This window comes from Carassius gibelio, chromosome B22, assembly GCF_023724105.1.
Source record: "Carassius gibelio isolate Cgi1373 ecotype wild population from Czech Republic chromosome B22, carGib1.2-hapl.c, whole genome shotgun sequence".
In the NCBI taxonomy this organism is placed as follows: domain Eukaryota; kingdom Metazoa; phylum Chordata; class Actinopteri; order Cypriniformes; family Cyprinidae; genus Carassius; species Carassius gibelio.
The window spans coordinates 33679469-33699153 of NC_068417.1; the positions used below are offsets into that span (position 1 = coordinate 33679469).

Genomic DNA, 19685 nt, shown 5'->3' on the forward strand with positions numbered 1-19685 from the left:
GAAAGACTTTTTGGGTAGCATAGCGCCTTTAGCCCCTGCTGGCAGATGCTGTAACTACAACGTGAGACAACCATTCAGTAAGTGAATTGGGAAGATATCTTGATATTACAAGAGTGCATTCAAGCTGAAGTCAAAACAGTAAGACAGTAGTACTTGCAGAGTTAAAAATAAATAAATAACTCTCTTTCCCAATAGTCTATCTATTCGCCATTCATCAGCCACAAAAATCCCCACCCCCAACTCAAGCCATTGGTGGAGCCAATCTTGCTGGGTGTTGAAATCATGCACCTATTGGTTGATGCTGCAACTACACCATTCTGGGGGGAAAAGGCATTTCTCCATTGACACCAATTCTAAATTAGATTTGTGTGATTCTAGTGCGTTATACATAATATAATATAATATAATATAATATAATATAATATAATATAATATAATATAATATAATATAATATAATATAATATATACATTTCCTTTTATGGTATATGTGGCTCCAAAGAGCCATATATTCATATTTTGAATTAACTTAAAAACTGTCTTACATTAACAAGCAAATTCAAGGTTAATAATAAATTCAAGCAAGCAAATTCAACGCTAATCATAATAATAATAAAAGTAATAAAAAATAACCAAATGGTTTTATTTCATGTTGGTACATTCTTGGACAACACCACAGTATAGTTGCATGAGTGGCCAAACATAAAAGTCTTCCACAATATCAGCACATAAGCAGCAAGGGCAACATGAATATACTTAGTACAAACAGTATAAAACATACATGCTTTTTATTTTATTTTATTTGTTGTTGTTGTTTTTTTCATATTTTTTTAAATATATATCCATATCTTTTGCACAATTTCTCCATAAGTTCCGGGGCAGTTAAAAATTCCAAGACAAATTAAAGCCATATTCTGCCTTGAGTGAGTGAATGTCTGAGAAATCCATTAAGGTAAAAAGAGAGAAATCAATAAAGGCTTGTAAAATCATCCATAAACAGGCCATTGTGAGAGAACTGTGGTGAAAGTTTCATTTACTTCAACATCAAACATATCAAGCATGCATTGACAACTGCTACGCGAACACTTTCTTTAAAAAGAATTCTGAAACACCATCGATCACCGGGGTTTAGTCACTGTAAAACCAATGCAACATCTCTCAAAGTCACTATAAACACAGTCGATGGTCTACGAACCCTTACAAACATGGTGGGAAAGTCGAAAAATGTGAAACGTTTATCATGTTAAAGGGCGAAAACCAACACAGATCCGCAAAATAAAGAATCAATATTTCCAGGAATGGGATCTCAAAGAGAAGAATATGGCTTTAATACAATGTGCATCCAGAAAAGGCAAGGAAAACCAAAAAAGAAACGCTCAACCGAAACGTAAAAACAGCAAAACGAAACCAAAATGCTGAAAGAACCACACAAATTTGCACGAAAAATCCCAAAAAACTTGCAGATTGGAAGTACATGTAAAGATGAGGAGGACCTTAAGGCCCAGCATTCCAAAGCTATGTCAATTCATCCGTGCCCTGAAGAAAGTCTGTGATGGAGTGTCAAAAGAAATGCCTTGTCAAAGGTCTATCACGCCAAGTGCAACCTCAATCGTTTGACTGACAGGCAATCAGTCGTTTTGTGCCGCTGTTACACCCCATCAGCTTCCTCCATCAGCAAAACAAAAAACAAAAAATACAACTAAATTGATTTCCTCTGCTTGTAATTCCTGTTAATTTTTTGTAGATGTCAGGGTTTTTATTTATTTTTTGAGGGTGGTTTTGCAGTTTTGTGTGTCTTTAATGTGTTGAAAATCAACTGATATCCTCTTTCGTTGGTTTAGCTGAGGGCCCAATTGCTGTCCTGGCCCTTGGACGAAATAAGGATGAAAACAGAAGGACACCAAAAGCTTTTTCCTGCTTTACTTTTGTTCCAAAGAGCTGAGAGAAACCAGGAAGTGCCATCGATCACCTTCCTCCTGTGATGGAGGCCCTCAGATCACAAGGTCATTGTAGTTCACGTATTTCTTCTTAGCAGCCGGACCTGCGAAGAGAGAAAGATGAAAGATTGTTTTTCATTTGACATCTTCCTTTTTTCTCGCTAAATATGAAAGGAATTTATTGATTCCTGTCAGGAGGTCTGACGGGGACACTTTTTAGGACATTAGGTTTATCAGCATAGAAGACAAAATGTCCACGAATTGACTATTAAAAGGAAAGTTCACCTAAAAAGTAAATTACTCCATGATTTACTCACCCTCAAGCCATAGGTGTTTATGACTTACTTGTTTCAGAATACAATCAGAGTTATATAAAAAAAATGTCCAAAAATTCCAAGCTTTATAATGGCAGTGAATTGGGGTCGAGATTTTGAAGGCCAAAAAGTGCCTCAATCCATCATTTAAAGTGCTTCACACAGCCCCGGGGAGGTAATAAAGCCTCCTGATGTGAATTGATGCATTTGTGTAAGAATTATTCCCATATTTAAAACTTTATAAACCTTTATCTCTAGATTCCGCTAAAAGTCGTATGCACGTTCATGAGAAAGTGATGTTTAAGCTTGGGCTGCCCCCTAATAGAGGAAGCATGGTTGACCAAAATTCTATTAGGTGCAGAATTATATATATATATTTTTTTTTAATCCACAGGCGAAGTCATGCAGTCCGTAATGGACAGCTACCTAACGGCTGGTCTATGTGGTAATACAGTACATCGGGCAAGATATCCAAACTCTCGATGAAAATCTTAAATCAACCTCAAATAAGACAACATTACAAGGTCACTCCCTCTGATGTTTACCTAGAAATGTGCGCTATTGAATTGTCAATGCGAGGAGAGGAAGCAGAACTATAGCACACTCACTGCATTACAGATAGAGGAGCTAAAATACTTATTATTCATCTATTGAATCTGTTAAGTCTCTTTGTTTATTTGTGTGCACTCACAATAACAGCAAAATGTTGTGCTTTTGTAAAATAATGAAAGCAAAATGTGTTTTCTGCCATCTCGGTCTCTGTGAACTTGAGTGCAAAACTCAGGAACTCTGTGTATCTCCACCTTACAGAAATGAAAACAACACCACAAAGATCAACATTGCAGCCCTGAATGCACATTTTCAAGGGACAATAACTGACTGTAGCATTTTTTTTTTTAGATAAACAAGTATGTTAACTTAGCATCCTTCTTAAATATCTGCAAACATATTATGGCATTTTTATGCTTTAGTGAAGTCAAAATCTTACATACAGAACTTTTAAGCATGTGCTTGAGCGCTTATTTGCTACGTAGGCAATCAAAGGCTCATTATAAAGATTTAAATGGTTTATTAATAACAATCTTTAGTCAAAGGAAGCACTAGTTCCAGCAGATGATGTATGACGTAGGTGTAGTGTTAGCTCCTGTGAAATATGTTGTATGTGGAAGCACAGTGGAGAGAGCAAAACAAAACACCAGTCACCACTGAATTAGAAGTATAAAATGCAGATTTGTAAGGAAGAATTACAGAGGATTTCGAAATAAGTCAAGAGGACACTGGATTTCCTTTGCTGTAAACAAAACTTGGTTCCCACAAGACTTGTATTTTCACCAGAGCTTACATTATGATTAAGTCCTATGTCATCAACTGGAACACCAGTCTCTCACGGGTTTCCAGGGTGCCTGTGTAGTTACTAGAATGTTTTGAGAGGTTGCTAGGTGGTTGAAAGGTTATTCAGAGTGGTTGCTTGGATGCTTTGAGGGGCTTATAGATGGTTGCTAGGGTGTTCTAGGTGGTTACTATGGTGTAGTTACCAAGGTTTTGAGAGACTGAGAAAAGATTACTACTGTGTTCTGGTTGATTTCTACAAATGGTTGTTAGGGTGTTCTGGATGGTTACTATGATGTTCTATGTGGGTGCTTGTTCTGGATGAATTTCTGGGGTATCTTGAGAGTTTTGTTGTGTGTTCTGAGTGTTAGCTAGAGTGAAAAGTTGTTAGGTGGTTGCCAGGGTGTTCTAGTTGGTTGCTAGGATGTTTTGAGAGATTGCTAGGTGGTTGCTGGGATGTTCTGAGCGTGATGCTTGTTCTTGTGCTTGTTCTGGGTGGTTTCTAGGTTGCTCTGAGCAGTTGCTAGGGTGATCTGGGCATTTTTTACTGTTTCCTGATCATTTGCTAGAGTGCTCTAGATGGTTTAGAGAGTGTTTTGGGTGGTTTCTAGGGCTTTGCGCTATGTAGTTACATGCAGTTCTTAATACTTTAATATCAACAGTACAGTGGAAACTGAAAAATCCCTAACTCAAGTCTGAGCAAGTTAAACTCACATAAATATAAATAACTGTATTTATTATTTTATGAAAGAGCAACACAAAATCAAACAGATGAATATGGCATAAGTGTTATGTAAGAAACCCTCAAATGTCTACAGTCATAACAGCGTGACCTTCAATCGCTGCCGCTGATGTGTTTGCAGAGACTCTGTGGAACTAAATGACTCCAGTCTCAAATTACAGTGCTTATTCACGGTTGCTTCTTGTGCTCTTTTGCATGTAAATGAACTTCTAAATATTTAAAAGTAAAGGTTACCAAGTAGAGAGATCATTGTGGCCTTTAAGTGTCAGAAGCCCCTTTAGTATTTGAGTTAAATGTCACCCTGACAGCCATCTATTCAGAAATGTGGCCTTGACGAATGTGGACGGAGGAAAGTGCTCTCAATATGCAAAAACAAACATAAATACATTATAATACAAATAATAGGAGTCAGAAGGAATAACTAGAGGTTGCTCGTGTTTTGAGAAGTTAATAGAAGGTTGCTAGGGTGTTCCTGGGGTTACTAGGATGTTCTGGGTGGTTGCTAGAGTGTTCGGAATGGTTTCTATGTTGTTCAATGTGTGAGTTTGTTCTGGGTCATTCCTGATGTGTCTTGACAGGTTTCTAGGGTGTTCGGAATGGTTGCTAAGGTGTTTTATGTGTTGCCAGGTTCTAGTTGGGTGGTTGCCAAGATATTTTGAGAGGTTGCTAGGATTTCTAAGTGGTTGCTAGTGTTTAGAGAGGTTGACAGAAGGTTACTAGGGTGTTGACAGAAGGTTACTAGGGTGTTCCTTGTGGTTACTAGGATGTTCTGGGTGGTCGCTAGAGTGCTCTGAATGGTTTCTATTATCTTCAATGTGGGAGATTATTCTAGGTCATTCCTGAGCTGTCTTGACAGGGTTCATGGGTGTTCAGAGTGGTTTCTAGGGTGTTTTATGATATTGCTAAGTTTTAATTGGGAGCCTGAGTGGTTGCTATGGTGTTTTGAGAGGTTTCTATTTTTTTGACAAGGTTGACCGAAAGTTGCTAGGGTGCTCTGAATAGTTGCTACTTGTTCTGGGTGGTTGCCAGGGTGTTCTGTGTGGTTGCTAGGGTGCTTTACAAGATGGCTAGATGTATGGGTGATCTAGTCTATACACACACACACCTGTATTACACCGGATAAATACCATTTTTTTTTACTATTTCCTTACATTTGACAATTACATCTGAGAATGATGGAAAATGATTAGGGAGGAATACAGAAGATGGGACCAAGTTTACTGAAGGTTACTGTGTTCTCCTGTAAAATAAAGGTGATGTGACCCCTTTTAAAGATCTTGTTTTTTCCCAGTATATAGTATTACAACATTTCACATTCTTTCACATAGTCAAAGTTCAGCCACAAGCCATTATGATTTCCCTGACCTACTGCAGTAGATCTTTACTGCGCGGCACACTATAAACATCTTAATGGGTCTGGTCTCACATCTATAGTACTCATGGGATGGGAAGAGTGTTAGAAATGCAGGTCTGACAACAGAACGTCGGGTAAAACAGAGGCATGACGAGAGTTTTTGGATTCCTCTTTCATCTAAACAAGGATTCCGCTCATTTGCATACTACTTTTATTCAACTTTGTCGTAAATCCCAACACTGCATCGCAATGATTGCAGTTTCTTCTGTTGCTTTAAATAAACAACTCTCACTAGGTTCTACTCATTAAACACAACAGAATAAATGTAAATCATTTTTTTCTGCTTCATGTAAACAACGCATGCGTAGCGCGGACATGCGTCAGCACGCACATGCGTTGTTTACATGAAGCGGAAGAGCGCGCATGCATCATGATACTCCCCAAAATGGAGGAAATCCACAGCAGAATGGATGGAGAATAATTGTTGAACAAAGTTGTTATTTCTGTTTTATTTGGGCACAAAATATATTCTTGTAGCTTTGTAAAATTATGCTTAAACTACTGATGTCACATGGACTATTTTACTAATATCCTTATTACATTTCTGAACCTTGATCGTGGTAGTACCTGTGCTGTCTATGGGAGGGTCAAAGAGCTCTCAGAATGCATCAAAAACATCTTAATTTGTCTTCCGAAGATGAACAAAGGTCTTACGGGTTTGGAACGACTTGAGGGTAATGACCTAATAATGATTAATGACCGACATTTCACTTTTGGGTGAACTCTCCTTTAAATTCAAAAACGACATGAATGACACGAAAAAAAGAATGGAAATTGTGTAAAAGAGCGTTTTTACAAACAATAACATTAACATTATGACACGTACTGTAATTCCATAAGAACGGTTTACGAACATTTAACACAAATGTTTTACACAAACGTTTTACACAAATATTTCAAAACTGCCTTTGCTTCATAAATGAAACTGAATTCGGGTCACTTTAATGCTATTGATCACTGTGAATGCTTCATTTAAAGAGAAATCAGTGTCTATCAGAAGAGAAGAGCCTCTTTGCACAGGCTAATCTTTTCAATGGAAGAAAAATTTTATAGGGTTCATTTATAATATTTTATTAGGATGAGATTATAATATGGGTCATTAACATCTGTAATACTGCACACTCTATTTTTGTGACGGTAAGGATCATTAAGATTTTGAATACGATGTTGAAAGCTCACGAGCACTGTTGTGTTTTGGCGTCAATGTATAAATTAATAAACAATATAGGAGTAATGAATCATCACTGCTGTCAGAGCAAATCTATATTTGCATCAATCGGTTGTGATGCAAACTGTTGACAGTAAAATTCAGCCGTTCTATTTGACGTCAAATCTTATTTAAAGTCTATCACCATTCAGCCTCGCACATCAAATAGACTCGAATTTGCATGTCCCACCAAAATCGCTGGGAATGAGGGTAATGATTATGGTTTCAGCTCTTGGCATTGGCATCTCGGCTCAGTAGGTTTAGAGCCTGTTCCCCCGGGTGTCAGATACTTCAGGGTTCAGGACATTCATATACATACTTATCCATAAAAATAATTTAGAGAGTCAGAGTGTGTTATATAGAGGAAGAGGGAGAGAGAAAGAACATAGAGTGCACAGGGAAGGCTGACACAGATGGTTCACAGCTCTTTAGGGAGTTGCGGTGGAGTCTGCCATGCCATAACAGTGGCGCACAGGGAATTGAGCAGTGGGACTTGCGTTTGAAGCTTGGGATCTTCCACGTGTCATCTGATTACCACTGACAGTTGAGTTCACCGTTTCATAACTGTGTTCAGCAATTGCTCAGACACTCTTTGGATTCTTGGAACCATTAATTATGCAAAATACTTGCTGCATGTAGATGAGGCCAAATCTGGTTTTGCATATCTTCTCTCAAAATCTCAATAGTTTTTCCCAGATTTTTCCAACCATTGATTTCCTAGATTTCCTTAATCTTCATTTCATGTCGACTTTAATGACATTATTTTCTTGTGAGCCTCAAAACAGTTACATGGAACCATTATTTCAAATCCCAAATATTTTTTGCGCCACTTGTATTCAAAAGTGATGTAACATGTTGTCAAACGGCAAAAGGCCTTTAGCGACAATCTAAAGGAGCCAGTTTCTCAATTTGAGGTAAGTTATCGTAGTTCAGTGGTTCAAAACTGAAGGGTAAAAACTATGCTAAATGCTAATAATACATGCTACCTCGCAGGAATGAAACGGATTAAAAACAACAACAACAAAAACATTGCAAGTTAATAAAAAGCAATGCTAAACGCTAATAATAAAATGCTAACCAACAGGGGTAAATTAGGGATTAAAACAATTCGTAATTTAATTGGGTGCCTGAGTGGTTGCTATGGTGTTTTGAGAGGTTTCTAGTGTTTTAAAATAATTATAATTGCTAATAATAATAATAATAATAATAATAATGATAATGATAATAATAATGTTAAATGCTAATAATTAATGCTAGCCAGAAGGAATGAAACAGGAATAAAAACAATGTAATTAGCTAATAAAAAGTAAAGTTGAATGATAATAATGTAAAACATTTCAAACAACAGGGGTGAAATAGGGATTAAAGACAAAAATAAATGCTAATAATAAAATGTTAACCAGCAGAGCTAAAACAGGGATTAAAAACAATTAGAAATGCTAATTAGAAAAAAAAAAACAATGATGAATGCTAATAAGAAATGCTAACCAACAGGAATGAAACAGGGATAAAAATAATGTTATGAAATAGTGACTACGTTTACAAGCTGTTAAAATTGTATTCGGGTCACTATTCGGGTTTCTGTAACATTCGGGATAACCCGTTTACATGCGTGAGCAGAGAGAGTTACTCCTGTATACATGGAATGTGTAATCAGTCGCCAATATCCCGATGTAAATGGCGACGCACGGTTAGCGTCTGGACGTAAGACGCAATATGCGTCATTTCCGATTCTTCGAAACGCGTTTACAAGATCAAATATTCGGGTTAGAAAAGGGGTACCCCAGGTATAATATCCCGGTTTTTAAAAACCGGGATATGAGCATATCCGGGTTTTTGCCGGTGTTTACATGGCCGTGCGCGACCGGGTTATTGCTAATATCCCGGTTTTGAACAGGTTATTGGCTGCATGTAAACGTAGTCAATGAAAGCAATGCTAAATGCTAACAATAGAATGCTAACCAGCAGGGATAAAAAAACTATTTTAAATGCTTATAGCAAAAACAAATGTTAACTGCTAACAATAAATGATAAACAACAGGAATAAAACAGGGATAATATTATATATATATATATATATATATATATATATATATATATATATATATATATATATATATATAAACAATTTTACTGTAACAATTTCAATTAGCAATGTTTTTCTTTAAAGTCACCCACAACAATATTGACATCTCTCAAACTTAGAATTAGAAAATTAGAATTTTGTTAATATTCTGTTTTGTCATTGTAAAATTATATAAAAAAGTGATTAATAGATTCACATAAAGCTGAACAAAAATGTTGCACTACATGATGTGCATTTGCCAAATGTGCCAATTTGCTTTCAGGGTCAATAGTGTACAAATTAGTCAGAGTTCACAAATAATTCAGGAAGAGCAACTTACAAAATAATGCACTGAATTGAGTATGTTCAGTATGAAGTATGGAAATAATTTCGTATGAAGACTGAAATCATTTTCTCACAAAACGTATCCCAACAATGTACAGTTTTCCCAAAGATTGAGATGGTTTTCATTCCTTAGCGCTATTGAGTGTCACTGTAGGATCATCATGGAGTTTTGATGAATGGCCACAAAAGACCAATTAGCATTTCCACCTCATCCTTTCCCCCAGCGTTCGAAAGTGACAAGGTCATAACCAAAAGGTAGAAGATTAATTTGGTCTTACCTGATAAATTATGAGAATTAGCCTGTTGGGAGAAAAACAGTACTTGGTGAGCTGTTTCTGATTGGTCCAGAAGAAGCAAAGCAGAGATTCGGATTGGTCCAAACAGCCATGAAATTCAAATTCAAGCTGGGTTTGAAGGTGGGTGAATTTTAGCATTGATCTGCGACTTCTATGCCATTTGCCCCATCTAATAATGGCATATCTAATAATGTGGGAAAGCATTGCCACTGTCAAAAATAAATAAATAAAATAAAAGCCTTGACGGTATCATATTTCAAAATTAATTTCCCAATATTGTCTTCTTTATGTGCCTTATCTATTTGAAAAACCCCAAAGTAGCTGAAACGTTGCAAAAGGCTGCATTTTTTTTCAGTCAAAGCCGCATAAACAACACCAAAAGTACTTTTCATCTCCCGAAATTTCATTTCCTTTTCTAAGAACCGTGGCTTTCCTTTGACAGTGACGACATGCTAATCCTCTGGGCAAAAACCAGTCCTGCACTATTACTTTCTCCCTCTCTCTGCGGTGTGCGGCCCACCATCTCGTGTTCATTAGAGGAAATGTGGTCATTCTCAGCAGATGACTTCATTCCATTATATCTGACACCAGCTCATGCTGCAACAAGCAACAGGCCAAAGCAACAGAATTTCAGCTCATGGTGCCATTCTGCAATGAATCTTGCAAGCACTGCACTCTGGGACATGAGCTCGCTTTTACACCTGCCGGCTGCAGGAAAAGCAACTTTAAGGGTCAAAACTAAGATAATGGTTAAGTGAATTTGATATTAGCACTCATGACATAAGCACTCTGATAACTCTGGATTTATTAGAATTTACATACCAGGTTTGCATATCTAGCCGGATAATTAATTATAATAATTAATTAATTAATACTTATCCTAAGAATTTGAAAGGCTTAAACTAATTAAAGTCATTATAAATGAGTATTACCATTTTTTTATTATTATGGAAAAAACTAAACATTATAAGCAATTTAATTAACTGTCACCCCGTCCCGTATACGGGACTCCTACGGTTACTTCACAATATTACAATTAAAGTTAATCTAATCTTGACAAACTATATATTGTTGGAAAGGTCTAAGACTCCCAAATATATATTTTACCAATGTTTTTTGTTAAAAAATTATGTAGTAAAAGTAATAGCTTAATTTATGACAAGAGTGCACCCTCAAAAATCAAAATTATAACTGGAGTTCTGACCTTTGTTTTAAAAAAGAAGACTTCTTCGTTGCTTTTTTCTCTATCACATTTTAGAAAATTTTGAAAGCTTAAAATCTCAAAATTCATCCTTTAAATAATATAAAAACAATAAGCAATATAATACAAAACAAACATTATAAAAAAAATATAAACTGTAAATATATTTTTTGTTAGTAAATTCAAATTTGTGGTGTTTCTATATATATATATATATTTTTTTTCTTTTTTTTCTTTCAAATAATGATGGTTTGCTACCTTTATAATAAATATTAAATACATATATTATTATGTAAAAAAAACCTACAAATAAAAAAACTACAAAGTAGGGATGCACCGATGTATCAGCTGCCGATATTTATTGGCCGATTTTTTATTATTTGAAAGTTATCACCATATTGGAAATAGCATGAAAATGGCTGATACTTATGGTTTATAATGGTAATAATAGAAAGGAATGAAGAAACAGAAATGTTAAAAAATGATTCATATATTTTTTTTTTTTTCTTTTTAAGCTCTGCTTTATGTAATTGACCGATATCGGTATCAGAATCGCCAATAGTTGCTATCGGTACATTCCTACTGAAAGGTGCAATGATATGCTTTATTATAGACTATAGTTATAAATAAACTATCAATTCATAATAATAATAATTACATTTAGATTTTTTTTGTAAGATTTGTATTGATCTCTGCTAATTATAAAAAAGGGCAATGATAGGTGCAAAAAGCCAGAAAACATGCATAATAATGTGAAATATTAAGTCACATTATCTTCTTTTGATAACTTACATTCGCTCATGTGATCTCCAAAAAATTAAATAAATCAATAATAATAATAATAATAAAAATGATATCACATTATTTTTATGAATGTGAAGGCGAATCCTAACCACATCAGTCGCTCAGTGTTCACCAGATTTACTACAAAGACATCTCAATTCATCATGAGCAAACATACAGTATCAAGTTCCACCAATAACTCTGAAGAGACACTTTTGTAACTTACTGTTAGGATCCACATTTTCACACAGTTCGGTTTTGGCCTCGCCGTTCGGCCGGTCACTGGGCTTGTGTGACAGACGTGAGGACATGGTGGCCGCCGTCACCACAGCCTTGAAGCTGCGCTTGCGTTTCTGCACGTTGAGCTCTGGGTGGAAGATGATGACGTAAACCTTGGGCATGTAGAGCATTCCCAGAGCCACGGACGCGCTCAGATTCATGGAGATGGTCAGCGTGGTGGTCTGGATGTAGAGCTTTGGGGGGAAACAAGGAGAAAACTGTATTACGGCAAGGGAAAATGAAAAATAAATGAATAATAATAAAAAAACAGTTTCATTAAGACATGAAAAAGAGATGTGAAACTGGATATTGAGACAAAATGTAATTTATTTTTGATATACAAGCTTGCAATTCACCCAAATGCTCCTTTGTCGAGAAAATTGTTCTACATAGTTTAAAGTCACTGAATGGCTTTTCTGAGGTAAATGTGACGTTTAAGTGACATATTGTTTAGAAACTTTCAATGACGTCTTTCCGCGGTGGAAACACTGATACTTGAGACATGATACTTTCCGTTAAGATTTTATTTTTCTTTAAACATAATTCAGATGTTCATTCATGAATATAAGAGCAGTGTTGCCAAGTCTGCGGTTTTCCCTTGGAGTTGGGCTACTTTATCACTGTTTCTGTTGGTGGATTGTTTTTTATGTCTGCGAGTTGAAGCTACCCCAATAACGTGATAATTATCCCCTGCAATACAAAGTTTCCCAGGGAACCACACCAATAAAACGTGCATTTTAATCCCCGTGACACAATTTCGAATGGGCTACGCAATTGGGCTAGTTTTGGGCTACTTTTGAGTAGCAACTGGGCTGGTTTTAATGTGAAAATCTGTCAACCGAGGTGATTGATCAATGTTGAACTGACATGACTACATCGGTCTTTCAAACTTTGTAAAACAGCAGCAATATGGCATTTATTGTTCATTCATAAAATCGACAGAATATCTACATAATAAAATCGAAAGAATTTAAAATCTGAGACTTACGTTTATTTTGTTCATGTATCAACTGTAATCGGCATTCATTTAAAGCCTAGTTCACCCAAATATGTAAATCTTTTCACATCATTATATAAAATACTTTAACACCGAATTTAATACACACTAATAATTTAATATTACTTCATTGCGTGCTTACGTAAACTAATTTGTGATTGGACCAGTTCATTAAATTAACAGTATATATATATATATATATATATATATATATATATATATATATATATATATATATATATATATATATATATATATATATATATATATATAAACAATTTTTGGGGTGACCTATTCACCGATATCAGAGTATCAATTAAAATCAAGAACATATTTTTTAACCTAGCTCTAGATGGTTTTTCATGAATTATTCTTTGAACTCCAGGATGGGATTCGAGACATAATGAAAAATAAAATAAAATCTGAACAGGTCCATTTCAAAGGCTCTCAGTATTGACGTCCTGGTGGGAGAATTCAAAGCCAAACGGATGATAATCATTCTTTAAAACTCGAGCTACTGTCATCGCCTGAGAGTACAGCTCTTGCCTGGATGTACTTTTCTTGTATGAAAAAAGGAGCTTGTCAAAGTATCATAATGAAGGCTTTCATGCCGCGGCCGTATCGCATTAGTACTACGGCAAAGATTCATTTCATGTGGCTGTTAACGGCACTCTGGCAAGTATGTAATTACCAATATCCTCAGTGTGTTTAATCTTTAATGTAGTGCGAGTTCAAAGCCTGTTAGGAAGGTCACGGGTGCGTTTCGATAAAGTGACGGCCCTCGTTCATGAAACGCCAGTGGAATGAATTGTAAAAATCTTTCAAAAACCACAAATCGTCGCTGAAATGTGTTCTGCTCGGGTTTCATGAATGATGCACAATGTTTTACTGCCTATACAAAAAAGATTGTGCTGCCAATAAAACAACTACTCCAGTAAAACTTAAGGTCTGGACCAGTGTTGAGTACTCGAGACTCGGACTCGGTCTTGGACTCGGTCTCGAGACCGTATTTTAATGGTCTCGGTCTTGTCATGGACTCGTGTGCATTTTGACTCGGTATTGACTCGGACTCGAACATATTAGGAATCGGACTTATGCCCGAGTCCACTCGAGTCCCAATCAAAATATTTCATGATTATTAGGCTACTGTATGTTAAAACCCTCTGGAGTCGTTTAACCCAGGATACGCGTTATGAGTCATTTTCTCCTGATAACCCCGAAAAGAACTTAAATTACACTTTCAGTTTTAATCGTACAGATAAGAGCAATACATCAATCGTATCTGTAAAGGGTCTTTTTTTTGGATACAGACATAATAACAACAAAACTTTGTGCACTTCTTCATTTACAAACACGTCATTAAAATGAACTGTAACTCAGTGAATACTCAACGAAAAGACATGAGAGAGATATCTATAGAAAGCTTGACATGTCTGCTTTTAAACTAAAAAGTGCCACCGAAAACAAGTATTCTGTGATAAAGTAATCCATATGAAAACAACGCGATGTCTGTTTTTCACGTCTCCCTTCACAACCCATTATATCTAATGTGACCACGCCCCCGCGCTGAACGCGCTAGTCAGATTCAAACTGAAGCGCGCGGCTTGAATACGCCCACACAGAAGAAAAAGCAGAGACTGTTCTTAATGTTCTTTTATTTTACTGTTTGCTTCGCGATGAGAGGAATAAGACATAATTCACCCCGAAAAGATGTGATGTGGTTGAGGATTTGAGATTTGGATTTCCTCCGAAAAAAAAGAATGAAGCACTTTATTCAGCAGAGATCATAAACATGAGTAAGTCTCTTTTTATTTATTTGTACTAGTTTTCACATAACGTGTAAACGTTTTACTAGTTAGACTTTTTCCAAATACTTTTTCCAAACAAAATTCCTGACTAAATGTATAATCAAGTGAAATAGTATGAAGTTTCAATAACAATACACAATACTATACCATTCAAAAGCTTGATGTAAATAATATAAATGTAACAAATAAATGTAACTGTAACAAATGTAACACAATGCTGTTCTTTCAATTTATCCCCCCTAAAAAACCCGAAAAATTATTCTCAGCTCTTTTCAACATTAATAATAATAATAATGATAATAATGATAATAATAATAATGAATGTTTTTTGTAGAAAATATATGATTTTTAAAATAATTTCTTAAGGATTGTGTGACTGGAGTAATGATGCAAAAAATAGTTTGAAAGTCAGCTTTGATTTTCCCTAATAAACTGTTTAACTGCTCCCCCAAGTGGATATTAAATTATGTTGTGAGATAATTAAATATATTCTAAATAAACTACAAACATAAAATTATATAGATTTATTTTGTCCTCACATTCTTTCTTGTAACTCCTCCCTTTCAGTGACACAAGCTGACTGAACGGCTCATTATGCAGCTCATTATGCAGCTCATTATGTGGGCCTTTGTCTTTTCAGGTGTAAATCACAATGATATTCATGATAGTTGATGCCTACTCGCATATGACTTTTACCAACAAAAAGTGTCTTAGAAAATGTAAATAAATATATTGTTTTCTGTGAGTGAGTAAACAAGATGATTTTCACATAATTTAGAAAGAATAATTCTAGGCTACAAGCTCCAGTTCTCAACAGTCCCGGGAACCAATGTTATGTATGTGTTTTTTTTTTTGCCTTATTCAAGTGATTTAACATTTTTAGTTCACTAAGCACGCATAATATTTCTTTTTCTCAAAAATACAATCATGTACATACATGCATTTCACATATTATTATAGCCCAGTTTGTGCTGATTACAGTGAGATTAGAATTTAGCCAATTAGATATTTATAAGAAACTGAAAAAAGCACAAATGTCAGGGCATGACAAAACTTCTCCAGGCCCCAAAAATAGCCTTAGACTCCAGAGGGTTAATGTTTCTTTAAATTGATGTATGATTGACACATCCAATGACTGGTGATTTTCTTGTGATGTGAGACCATAGACTGTATAAAAACATGGACGTAGTGTCCGTGACGTCACCCATAGACTCCTGAAGTGTGTTTTTGAAGCCTAAAGTGTGTAGAGCGGGCCGTGTTATGTGAAAACGAGCACTTAATACTGACAAGTAACAATTCATAATTCTAATAAAATTACCTTTACACCACATACTATGTGGCCCTTTTACCCTTTATTGTTTCCCCCAAACATTTGACATTGAAGATTTCTTTAGGTCTTGTCTCAGACCCAGTCTCTCTGGTCTCGGTCTTGACTCAGACTCGATCCTTTCTGAACTCGGTCTTGACTCGGACTCGACCCTTTCTGAACTCGGTCTTGACTCGGACTCGACCCTTTCTGAACTCGGTCTTGACTCGGACTCGACCCTTTCTGAACTCGGTCTTGACTCGGACTCGACCCTTTCTGAACTCGGTCTTGACTCGGACTCAACCCTGTCTGGACTCGATCTGGACTCGCACTCGAATGAGCTGGTCTCCACTACAACACTGGTCTGGACCGCTTTGTCATTTATTCAGGCCAAGATCTGCCTCCTCAAAGAGCAAGAGACTTTGAGTTGTCCGTATAAGTCCATTTTCTTTTCTTAGTTTATTTTATTTATTTATTTATTTTTTAAATATGAAATCGATCATACCAAAAAATAGACCACTGGAAAAAAACACCAAAAATGTGTGTAGAATCTGATCAGCATCGCATGGCCCATATTTGACTTGTACCTCTTCCATTTTTAGCCCATTATGGGAGTAACGTTCACAACTCCAACAGCCGGATAACTGAATTCCCACGGGCTCTCGAATCACACAACCTTAAAAAAAATTCTGAAGGAAAAAAGTGTGGAAAACCTCCAGGGGTGTCACATTAATCTGCCAGTCCAAAGTGCAAATGCAGTGAACTAACTGGAGCTGAGAGATCGACACCTGATTCTTCAGCTTTTCATTGGCCGGAGAAACGTGTGATGCTGACACTGCAATAGATGAGAGAAACCCAGCATGCTTGACTTGATCGAACCCTTATTCACCACCAACACCACATCTTCTATGAAAGATAACAGCTGGTGATTCAAGCATGGCTGATACCAAACGTGACGTAAAAAAATAAACAATAAAAATCTGTGTGGCAATCTGATCATAAACTGCAGTATCAGGATGCTCAATTGCATGAATAATTTTCTAAATATTAATCACTTATTGAATGGGTTTTGTGATGCGCACAGCAAATCTCCTTGTGTAACACAAACACACAAACACACACACACACACACTCCCCCTCTGGCTTCTGCTCAGCGTTAATTACTGAGCATTCAGTCTTAACACCAGCTCTGATCTGAGATGTTCGGATGTGAGGGATGGTATGGTGAAGAGGGGGAGTTTTATGGATGTGATTTGGGCTAATAATGGATCAGTCAGAACTGGAGCAGCTCGCAAATAAACAGCTCGATAGATGAGGAACACCGCTTCTGCAGAGAAGAGCTCATAAAACATCACAAAGAGACTGGAAATCGAACCAAGACGCTATAGAGCACAGAAGTACATCTGGGCTGTATGACAATACATATGCTATGAAACCGAAGAATTGTGTCGAGCGGTACAGATTTATATGAGGGCATGAGGAAGAGCTTGTCACATGAGGCTTATTCAATTAACATTTAGAGTGAGAATCTGTTCTATAATATTAAAGAAAGAAGGCTATTCGTTAAAAATGAATAAATGAATATATTCAGATTGAACGACTGATGGCAGATGGACTATTCCTGCGTTGTCTTTCATATTTTCTGGACCTTGACAATGTAATTTACTAGGCAGTCAATGGGACAGTCACAAGCCTCCCGGTTTTCATCCGAAATATCTTAAATTGTGTTCTGAAGACGAACAAAGCTTTTACATGTTTGGAACTACATGGGGGGTATGTGATAAATGACAACATTTTAATTTTGGGGTGGCGTAAACCTTTAAACCAACATTGCCCCATGCTAAAACACATCCCTAATGATTAAACCGAAGTTTCCGAAAGTCTCAAATGACCTCAACACATCTTTTATGAAAACCTCATTAACACCAGTGACAGACAAATCCACAATCCACTGCCTTATGACAACATGCAATTTCAACAGATAAGAATGCAATTGGCGTGCCGACTCCTGTCGTGATCATATGCTAATCCTGGCAATCTATCAGCCAGATTCCCAGTCTTCATTTCTTTATTCCTGCAGTCTGTTCCTTTCTGTTGTTCTTGCACCGTCAAACAAGGACACGAAGATCTGGGATGCTGGAATAGACACTAAAGATGCTTTTCAGCCTCGAGTCTCTATACTCAACACAAGGCTGAACCTTATTATAAGCAACGTCTTTGAAAACCAATCCTTAAAACGATGTTTTTTTTTTATGTCTTCAGAGAGTCACACCTATAGAGGAAGCAAAACATCCTACGCGTGCCACATGAGAGGCTCCCCGAATGCCACACGACCATCAGGCGGCTTCAGATAGGAAGAGACTTATTATATAAAGTGGCAGACATGTAGTGTTAGAGGAAGTCGACTCAAAGTGTGCTGTGATGTCGGTTACAGTCACTCTGGATGAAGGTGACACATTCGATACCACTGAGAAATGCAATCTGGAGACATACTGTACTGCAGGCGGAAAAGAGGAACGTTTTTACATTTTCTCTTTACGCACAAAAGGACAAAGTATTTTGTTATCTAAAAATCCTTTTCTTCCTCCTTAAGATTCTTTTTTTTTTTTTTTTTTTGGTGACAGTAGGTAATTTGGCTTGAAACCTGTAAAGGCAGCTCCACAAAAACACATTGAGCTCATTAAACTTGTTCTCAAAGACAGAATTTTAATATATATATATAAAAAATAAAAAGATTATGACTTTGAATCTCATAACTGTGACTTTCTATCTTAGACGGCAACTTTTTCTCACAATTGTGCCATTATTTATTGTGAATTTCAATAATTGTGACTTTACTGTGTAAAGTTCTCTCAATTGAAACGTTTTCTCTCGTAATCATGATCTAAATTTGATGTTATATTTTGAAATTACCTCTTTATTGTAATTTCACCATTATTTATCTCAAAATTTGACTGTAAAGTGCAATTCCAACTTTATTTCTCATAATTCTGACTTTATATCTCCTTTTTAAATTTATATTTTGAAATTATGACTTTCTCGAAATTTCACATCTTTTAAAATAGTGACTATACTTGAATTTCCAACTTTTTCTTACACTGTTATTATGATTTTATATTTCCATTTGACATTTTATTTCATAATTGCAACTTCATATTTCTCAGTAAAATTACAATTTTCATAATTAAGTATTTTTTCGAAACTTGTTTTCTCAGTTTGACTTAATATTTCAAATTTGTGACGATGTTTCTCATCATTTCAAGTTTTTCTTGCAATTTATATCTCTCAATTATGAAAATTGTTTAGTATAGTCACACTTTTGTATCAGACTCTCCTTTATTTTTATTTTTTATACTTTATACCTCCCAATAATTACTTTGATTTTGTAATTGCTAATTTATATTTACAAGGAATGAAGCTGCTATATTGTGACTTTACATCTTGCAACTGTGATTTCAATTAGAAAAAATTTACTTTGACTCTCCTAACTGCTATTTTGGCACTGGCAATTGTGACTTTAAAACTGACAAAATGTATCTTTTTGTTTGAAATAAAGTAAACCAAAGAATAAGACCATTTGTACAAACAACAACAACAAAAAGTTAATATTGTCTGATCCAAAAAAAAGGCCAATAGCAACATTGCATATTTCAGGAAAGTAATT

The 19685-nt window shown here is 35.9% G+C and overlaps 1 protein-coding gene across 2 annotated transcripts in view; it reads right to left on the reverse strand.

Annotated features, from left to right (window-relative positions):
- Window positions 1-617: 617 nt before the first annotated feature.
- LOC127988290 (metabotropic glutamate receptor 7) overlaps window positions 618-19685 on the reverse strand; it is a 192440-nt gene continuing 173372 nt past the window's right edge. Inside the window, exons 9-11 of one of the 2 annotated variants that reach the window (XM_052590951.1) lie at window positions 11858-12104; window positions 9630-9651; window positions 618-2039 (exon numbers count right to left, since the gene is read on the reverse strand). In XM_052590951.1, the coding sequence (XP_052446911.1) occupies window positions 9647-9651; window positions 11858-12104 (252 nt within the window). In that variant the 3' untranslated portion in view covers window positions 618-2039; window positions 9630-9646. The remainder of the gene's footprint in view (window positions 2040-9629; window positions 9652-11857; window positions 12105-19685) is intronic. The other variant, XM_052590950.1, reaches the window with a different exon arrangement.